The sequence below is a fragment of the Nothoprocta perdicaria genome, unplaced genomic scaffold (genome assembly GCF_003342845.1).
Source record: "Nothoprocta perdicaria isolate Ctin4 unplaced genomic scaffold, notPer1 scaffold_333, whole genome shotgun sequence".
NCBI classification, from domain to species: domain Eukaryota; kingdom Metazoa; phylum Chordata; class Aves; order Tinamiformes; family Tinamidae; genus Nothoprocta; species Nothoprocta perdicaria.
In genome coordinates, this window is record NW_020455570.1 from 592,502 (window position 1) to 601,637 (window position 9,136).

At 39.3% G+C, this 9,136-nt stretch overlaps 1 protein-coding gene across 1 annotated transcript in view; it reads right to left on the minus strand.

Annotated features, from left to right (window-relative positions):
• SMARCA2 (SWI/SNF related, matrix associated, actin dependent regulator of chromatin, subfamily a, member 2) overlaps window positions 1-9,136 on the minus strand; it is a 96,481-nt gene that overhangs the window by 63,269 nt on the left and 24,076 nt on the right. Inside the window, exons 5-9 of the mRNA XM_026043656.1 lie at window positions 8,754-9,003; window positions 3,984-4,110; window positions 2,646-2,819; window positions 2,247-2,420; window positions 483-653 (exon numbers count right to left, since the gene is read on the minus strand). Of these exons, the coding sequence (XP_025899441.1) occupies window positions 483-653; window positions 2,247-2,420; window positions 2,646-2,819; window positions 3,984-4,110; window positions 8,754-9,003 (896 nt within the window). The remainder of the gene's footprint in view (window positions 1-482; window positions 654-2,246; window positions 2,421-2,645; window positions 2,820-3,983; window positions 4,111-8,753; window positions 9,004-9,136) is intronic.

Genomic DNA, 9,136 nt, shown 5'->3' on the forward strand with positions numbered 1-9,136 from the left:
AGCAGAAGCCTACAGTTTCTTGATACTTAGTAAAATGACAACAAAAGCTCTTACAAGGTGAAAGGTTGCATGGGAAGTTATTGAAAAGTTTATCTGGTGTATACTTTTCCATTCACGAGGGCTACAAAGATGTGTGAGACAGGCTGAAGACACAACTGCAACTGTCTCTCTAAAGATATTCGAAGAAGGGAAAATCCGCAATCAAAACTCCCCAACATTATCCAAAAGCAAAAAGCAACCCTATTCTTCTAGGAAAACAGGACCACTTTGTTATTTATGTAACACCTGCTCTTTTTCTTTTGAATAAACATTAGCAGATTTCTTAAGAGATTTCAGTAGAGGAAAATGGTTTCACCTACAGCTAATAACATGTCAGCATAAATGACTAGCCATTATCACATATGTAAGAAAACTGGAAATCATTACAAACCAAAGTAAAATCACATCTGTAGGCAAGCGAGCTTAGAACTGTAACTACTTGCCTTCTTTCTCCTCCTTCTCTTCTTCTTCTCTTTGGCTGCTTGTGCCTGTTTGTGCTCCCACACCAGATTAGTCAGATTGGCCACATACTCATCTGTTTGCTGCAACAGGTATGCCAGGCGTCTGTCTTTCTTCTGGTCAATCAGCTTACGGTAGCCTTCCTCATCTTCAGCCTAGCAATACAAAGCAAACAACAGGCATGACAGAAATGCTTCAGAAGAAACATCTAAAACACCTGTCTCAATAATCAAATGCCAGTTACTTGAGGTATCAAGATCTGCACGGGAAGAAAAATGATTTCTCAAATAAACATGTGGAGTATCAGTCCCAAGAGTCGTACATAGTGTTACTGGGTTAGACTCATCTTGAGGCTGATAACAAGCAGGGTACCATAGGTATCTATCTCGGGACCTGTCCTGTTTAACATCTCTCTCAGTGACCCATAAGGAAGGGACAAAGGACACTTGTCAAGTCCGCAGATACTACACAACTGGGGGACCAGCTAAACTGGGATGGCTGCACTTATGTAAGACTGCTGAAGCAGGCGGACTGAGGTGACAGGAACCAACACAGAGTTCTGAAAAAGAGGAATCTGGCTGCAATGCAGCCTGGTGAAATCTGCTTAAAGGACAGCTGAAGATGAGCCCATTTAGGCTAAATGTGGACCAGCAGCATCCTCAGTAGCTGCTTAAAAGTTTTAGGGCCCTCTAACACAGACAAGTTATTAACAAGCTCAGGGAGCCCAGTGGAAGGACACCAACACGTATGGAGTGGAGCACAAATCCTGCGAATAAATCATCAATCTGGACCTGTTAATCCCAAAGAATAGGGAGTTTAGGACTCTCTAAGGTTGTAAAGGAAGGTCTCCTTTAGGAGATAAAGGAGATAAAAGGATAAAGGAGATAAAAGATCATTGGTCCTTCGAGTAAGTGTGTGGAGGTTACTGAGAAAGCTGAGCCACGTTCCTCAAAGTGATGCTTTGCAGGACAATGGGAGACTACAGTGGCAAGGTGAAAAAAAAAGAGGGACTCAGACATGATACGAGAAGCTTTTTTCCAGACAGCAAGAGGGACAGTGGCCCACAGAGGCTGCGTCGGTTCTGTTGATCACAGGCTTTCAAAATACAAACAAACAAAAGCGGTAGTGACCTGTTCTGCTTTGGACTAAGGACCTGAATTCCCTGACAGCCAGAGTGACTCTGGGATTCACCCATTTTTGATTCTTGTTATTTTTTTCCCCAAGTCAAGGACTAACCACACTATAAGACTTAATCTTACAGATTTTTTTCTATTCATTGCTGCTAGCACAGTTGTACATACAAATTCCTCTGTGCACTCAAAATTCTAAAGTTACTTTACTTCCTAAAATGATGAGGTCCACTAATCAGTTTCACAATATCCTTAGAAGACCTAGTTACACATAACACCGTTATGCTCTGCCGTAAAAGTGATGCATCAATATTGTGCAGGTGCAAGGGAAATATATGAATTAACAGTAAGAGAGGGTACAGTCATGTGGCATTAATAGAGCTGGCTGTCATTAATTCCTAGGCTATATGCATTTATGTGCTTGAATATGAAATCAGTTTTATGTAAAACTGGTTGAATAATGTCATTAACAAGTTGATTACATGCAGTCTTCAAAACATTAACAGGTACAAGTAAAATAACACACTTGTATGAAGAGCAAATATCTCTACATTTTTACAAAAATGTTGATACATAAAATAAAACAGATTAGGTGATGTTTATCCCTCCACTCCTTACCATGAGTCTTCTCATTCTTTCTTTCTCAATCCTCTCCGTTTCTTTCTTCTGCTCACGCTCAGTATTGGCATGCCAAGTTGCCACGGCTTTAGAAAGCTTCTGAATTTTCCCAGCCACAGACCGGTGGTACTCTTTAAAATCTTTAGCATGCTGCAATATACTGTTTAGGTATTCCTAAAAAAAAAAAAAATATAGTACAGACATTTGACAAGGCACAGGACTTCAAATCAGAAGCACCCAACTTTGACTCTTAAGTGTGTTCTGATTGCTTATTATGTGTTTTGACATTTTTTGTACCTTATAAACTCCAAAGGGGACAAAATATGTAACAGCAAAGACTGGCACAACAAAGCAAGGCACATTTATGTTGCTGGGCAAAGAGCTAATAAGTTATAATACCTGATGCTTCTGTCTACGCTTCCTCTCCTGTTCTATCTTCTGCTGTTTCTCAAGTTTCTCTGTCATTCGGGCCTCCCTCAGAGTCTGGCGCTTGCTTCGCTTGTAGGCTTTGGAGTTGAGCGCTGTCTCCAGCGTTGTGTCACGACGCATGCAGGCTACTACCTCTTGTCTTAGCTACCAGTGAGAAAAAGAATCACTTAAAAAAAATACACGGCACATCTTTAATCACCAACATGATGCAGTAAAATGGTAACAATCCAAGAGAAGTCCCAGTCTCCTGCTCAGCATAAGTCTGCCTCCCTCCATAAGTAAATGTCAAGTCTCCACAGAATGGCCAATCATTTCAGGGGTACCACACCTTCTTTCCTTACAAGATATGCATTAAAACATGACTATTCTGCTGAAATACAAGGGGCTAGGCAAGATGTTACGCTATCAAAGTAAAGCTTGAAAGAACAACAAACACAAGATACTTCAGCAGAGCTGGTGCTGAACACAGCTGACAACTGTCTTCGCTGTCAGCTGCACAAGGAATAGCAGGGAGTAGGAAATGGTGAAGGCTTCAACAGTGCCATAGAGTCCCAGAGGTACAGGGTGAGGAGGGGAAGCCTGCTGCTTTTCATCTGACCTCAGACAGAACCTCACTACAAAGCAGTACCAGAGCAGTGGGAGGGTGGGCTCAGACAGCAAAGTAGAAGTGATGCCAAATACTTCTGTCAGGATTTATTTTTGCTTGATCTGCCAAATCACCTTTTTGTTCTTTCAGGTTAGCTAGGAAAACCAATGGCAAGCAGAAGTGCAGAAGTGCCTCATACTGTGACATCTTTCTGAAATTCGTGTTTATACATATACTCAACATCCAAATGATATCTTAGATGGGATCTTATTAAGCTTGAATTTCAAAATCTGTCACAGTGGAAATTCTCAGATCACAGAAATAAGACCATCAACAATAGTATGCAACTCTTCCAAAACAAGGGGACCCATTCCAAAGAATGCCCAGAAAGAGATGTATGTTGTCTCTTATGATGAAAATCAGCTTGCAGCCCGTGCTGCAAGTGTCGCATTGTGTTACTGCCATTATCTGTATGAAATGCACAATTCTAGGGTTGTAACTTATATGGGAGGATAAAGCAAGAGAGGGAGAAAACACACATTTCCAATATTTGACCAAAATGAAGGTCAAGTTAAACAGTAAGTTCTGTAAAACACTTATCATCAACTCATGCAAAAATTTCCTGGTGAGGCTCACTGTTTCTGGAAACTTTCTTGCCAATTCACCCATTGACACATCAACAAAATTGACAATAAAAGCTTCCCTGAAGCTAAAGGCATTACCTGGCGCTGGAAATTCAGTAACCTAAGTGCCTTCAACTCCACCGTAGCTTTGGTTCGCAGATCAGGAGGCAAAGAGCCAGGCAAGTTCTCCAGTTCCTGGATTCTATGGGCAATTCGAGCCTGAAGCCTAAAAAAACCCACAGTATCAGAAAAGACACCTGGAGAAATCTGTGACAGGTTATCACACTTGCACAGTAGAAACAGGCTATTCATTTGACTTTTACTACTTGTTTCTGAACTAACAGGCTTTTGCCTAGATAGAGACAAAATTAAATGTAGTTTCCCATTTCGCACTAACATAGTCATTGAACTGTATATCAGATCTGCTCCTCTCTTCCTTTAGCAATCTAAATCAAGTCCATTCAAATCAAAGGTAATGTACTAACCGGAAATAACTTCTTTTATTTTTCACACTGAAAACCAAGACCATATAGCTAAATATTCCCTAGTCTTAGTAAGCCTTGTTATTCACTAATAAGTATTTATGCAGACATAAAATTCTGATAAGGCATTACAGCTACTGAGCCCCCAACTAAGTAATCTAAGTGCTGCATATTAAGTTCAATTAATCAGACTACTCATTTCTCACATACCTTAAAAAAGAGAATGAGAAAAAAAAAATATGAAGTCCTCTCTCTCCTCAAGTTAAAAGCCAAAAGGCCCAGGAATGGCTAATCTCCCCATACTTTATATGATCTACAGTCTCCATTTTTACTTTTGGAGTGCATAGAACATCAGACCTCGTTAGGAGGAGGTGCCTGCCCCTGTTCTCCTGCAGCAAGAACTTTGGAACTAGCCTGAAGGAAGAAGGGAAATAGTCTCCACTGGGCTTCTTTGCACATAGTGATCATTCACCCCCCCAACTCTCTCTCTAACACATCGGATAAAAATGTGAACATGTCAGTCCTGCAGCTGAAAGGTGGGTCACAAATCAGACAAATATTCCATGATGGTCAGTCAGAGCATGACACAGTAAAATACACCTAGCGTGCCTAGAGCGGAAAGACAGTAGCTCTTATAAATACTTGGTCCTCACAGCGGTGAGGACCCATGCTGAAAAGAGCTCCAATAAACACACTTTTTCTCTGATCACAGTATAATACCAGAACCACTATGTGCAGGACACAGAGATGGTGTAGAGAGACAATAAACACACAACTTTGTGTTGCTCTCAGTTGAATTATCAGTAACAACCCAAACATAAAATCTTTTCAAAATACAGTTGACTGTAAGGCAAGTGTATACAGTGTTCTGTCATGTCCTATCTTCACACTAAAAGAGACCGTCTCTCCCTGTATAAGAAGCAACTCACACTCCTAATCCATCCCTTTGCTGTTCTCAGGCTGGGTTTATATGGAGGATGACCAGAAATGAATGCATATAAACAGTTTCATGTTTCTGGAATCTTTTTTCTTCTGTATGTTGAAATGACTGCAAAATCATAGGTTTCAGAGAAGTACACAATTCACCTATACTCCTTGATGGGTGATTACATTACATAATCCAGCCACAAAAAAGAAGAAGAAAGACAACAGTATTTATAAATCAGTATAGACACTACCTCAGGAAAAGCTCAAAAAACTAAAGTACCTTCTCAAAACAAGTCCAGGTTAAAACTTCAAATACTAACAGAGAGAACGAGATATGGCAGCCAGATGGCTCAAACACTAAGAATTACAAAAGAATAGTAACAGGTCTTGCAGCTTTATTTCAGACTTTCACAGAACTACTCATTTTCTTCAGCAGTAATACTATTTTAAAAATAATTTCTCGACAGATACCTCACATGAGTTCAACAACTACTTAAGTCATTCTAAAACTACAGAAAAATATAGTTCTCTTTAAAAAGAACTTGCTGGACTATTCTTGACTTCATGGGAAGATACTAATATCTGTTATGCAAACCACTGCAGAATCCAAGGAAAAAGATCTTCTAGATGCTTTTTACAATCACCTGAAGGATATAATCCAATCTTGTTTAAAGGACACATTTAATTAATCTCTGCAGTTCAGAAATTTATTTTCACCCATGCAGAAAATGGCTAGTGCCTTTATAGTGAAAGCCATAGATTCCTTTGCAAAATGACCAATGAACATCAATAACTCAGGTCAACTACGTAGGTTATGCTTTTGCATATTTAAACTTTTACAGTATGGATGGCATGAAGCAAGCAATAAACCCATACAAAAGGCAACTTTTCAGAAAGAATCCACTGACATTACACAGGACACTGGTAATAGCATTTTTTTTTGATCAGTGCTGAGAAGTTAGGAAAATCTTTCCATAACATGGAACGACATTAAATTATACAGCACAGTCATTGAAATTTAAAAGTAATAATTTAATTTTCAAGAAAGTGTTAAGGAAAGTTTTGTAAGAGTAAAACGTTAGGAGCATATTCCACTGACCACTCTGGCTAGTTTTCAACATGCACAGAAGTTGAACAGTTCTCCAAACAGAAATAAACTTTGTAGAAGCAGTAATTTTTAAAAAAATATGTAGGGTTTTTAATCACCTACCTCTGGTCATATGAGAATTAACAACAATTATTGTAAAAGCTCATCTCAAACCAACACATGCTGTCAATAGATACTAGGCATAACCACGTGAATTTGACAGCAACCTGCTTGTTTTCTTTTTCAGTGTTAATTTATTCCAAAGACATTTTTATAATAAGAACAAGGATTTTCAAGAAGAAAAAGTTGGACCTACTACATCATCAGGTGTTAAAACTTGTTCAGAGCAAGTTTATGTTAGTAGGTCCATTGTTGATTCTTCCTATGTAGTGGTCTTTTTAATTCACGGTTAATGGATAAGAATTCTACATCAAACATTTACCAGCCTATCTGCTCAATTACTATACAAACTATCTAACTTTCTGGTAGCAGGAAGTGTAAGGAAAAAGGAACTGCTGACACTGGGAAAAACAGATGTAGTTTTTTTAGTGTAATAACAAGAACTAAGGTATTTCACATTTATCACATGGTCTCGTACACAAACTATGCAGGTTATCCATAAAAAGAGAGAAAGTTGTGGAGCAGTATTTACTGCCCCCCCACCAAGTCAAGTTCTAACTCTTCAATAGGTGAATGTATGCTAAGAGAAACAGTCAAATACTCTATCAAGTAACCTCTTACTGTGCAGCAAATAAATCAGAAGTAACTGAATGAGACAGACACCCCAATAGCATGCTTCATATCTTTAGTCCAGAAACACCATGCTCTAAGCCACAGAGTAAACATGGATTGCCATCTGCAAGAATTCCTGATTTGATCAGATTCCCATAATGAGGCAATATACAAACACTTCACCTTTGTGTCTGTATGTCTGAACTGGGGAACTGTTATAGCCTTGTGATACTTCTGTCTTTCCATGAAGAGGTGAATAATTCATCCAGTGAATACTCATTCATCTGAGTATTTCACAGTACAATTTTTTTTAAAAAAAAAGTTAACTACTGCTGACAGAAAATGAGACAACTGTTTCATATGGTATTGCTAACTTTACAGGTTTATCAGTATGCAAATCCTCCATGTTGCTATACTGTATCTTATTACATTAAACTTTAGTCCAGTACAATCCAAAGTTCAAAAAAAGGTTTGCCTTGTTTTGTTTTCCCCAAAGCTTTTCTTTGATTTCATTTACTTTGAAATAATGAAAAAAAACATACTAAGCTCTACCTAAGATCTAAGATTTCTGGCAAACAAAACCAAATTCCAGCAATATCCAACACTTAGGATTAGCCTCCTGTTATTGTATCCCTGTGAAATGCCCACCTGATTTCTTCCATCAAAAAGACCAGGCTATTTAGACCCTAGACAAGCTGTGACTGCAACCCGTTCTACACACCAGTGTATGCACCACAGCTACTTTATTCCAGCCTTCACTTCCATCCATTTATGCATTCTATAAGAGTTTGGCACAAGCAGTGCATGCAACAGACTGAGGTTAATGGATGCGGCAATGGTTATGCTATACTAGGCCACATGATTCCTGGCTCTGGTTAATGCTATATAATTCTTTCACTCAGAGTACTAGTGAAAATATATAATGCTGTTTGTCTCAAACTTTCTTTAAAAGCCATCATATCATAGAGGCTGCTCACACTGAAACAGTTCTGGCCATTCAGCTCTACATGAAAACAATGAAACTGAGTGAAGAATCACAACAACACGTCATGAAATCACTTGAGTATGATCTGACAAAAGTGTGAGAGCTTTTCTTAGATTAAGGCCTGGACTCTGGACATGGCACTAGATCCTAAAACACTCTGTATATTACTAAAATCTATATCACTTACATTCCCTACTGCATGTGAAAAGGAAGAACACCGTGACAAAGAAAAATATCATTAAAGCTCATCTTCACCTTGGCTGCTGGCTCACCAGTCTTCTGACTTCCAGTCTTCCCTTTTGACTTCCTTTTGCGTTCATCATTTTGAAAGATTTCTGCGCTTAAAGTTGTTTCCATGTATGTTAAAAATACTATAGTTTCCTGATTTTTACCTTTTGCAGCTATTCAAGTAAGACACTAATCCAACAAAATCCTTTAACCTGTTTTAAACTTAAAGCTGTTTGCAAATATACTGCCACTCTGCTCTGCTAGGTCGTAATTTGGTCTGGAATTAAAACAGAGTTTTTGTTGTTGGTCTTGACATGGAAATTCTGAGCTACGGCCATTTCAATATCACATTTGACTGCACAGATCATCAATGGAGGAAGTACAAAGTATCAATTCATAAGCACTTGAGATTTTTATTTTGCTTTTACCTATATTCACGTTCTTGGAGTATTTCAACAGGATCCAGTCCTTGTGGCTTCTGGATAGGACTGATGCGATTCTGCTTCTGCTGCAGCTGCACGATAGGCGAAGGCTGTCCAGGTGGTGGCTGTGGCACAGAAGGGCCGGGCATGGCAGTGGCAGGCGGTGCAGCAGGAGGAGCAGGAGAAGGTCTCCCGCTGGGCGGTGGCGCGGCAAGTTTCTGTGGTGCGCTGGGAACGCTCATGTCCGGGCCTTGGCCTGCACCAGAGAAACAATACTGGTTTCGTAACATGAAATATGACACACAGGCAGTTGTTTGAGGCAGCCTGTCAGGACAGCACATGAAGCTAAGACAAACATTCAAAATTACCAGAGGAAGGGAGGAAGAAAA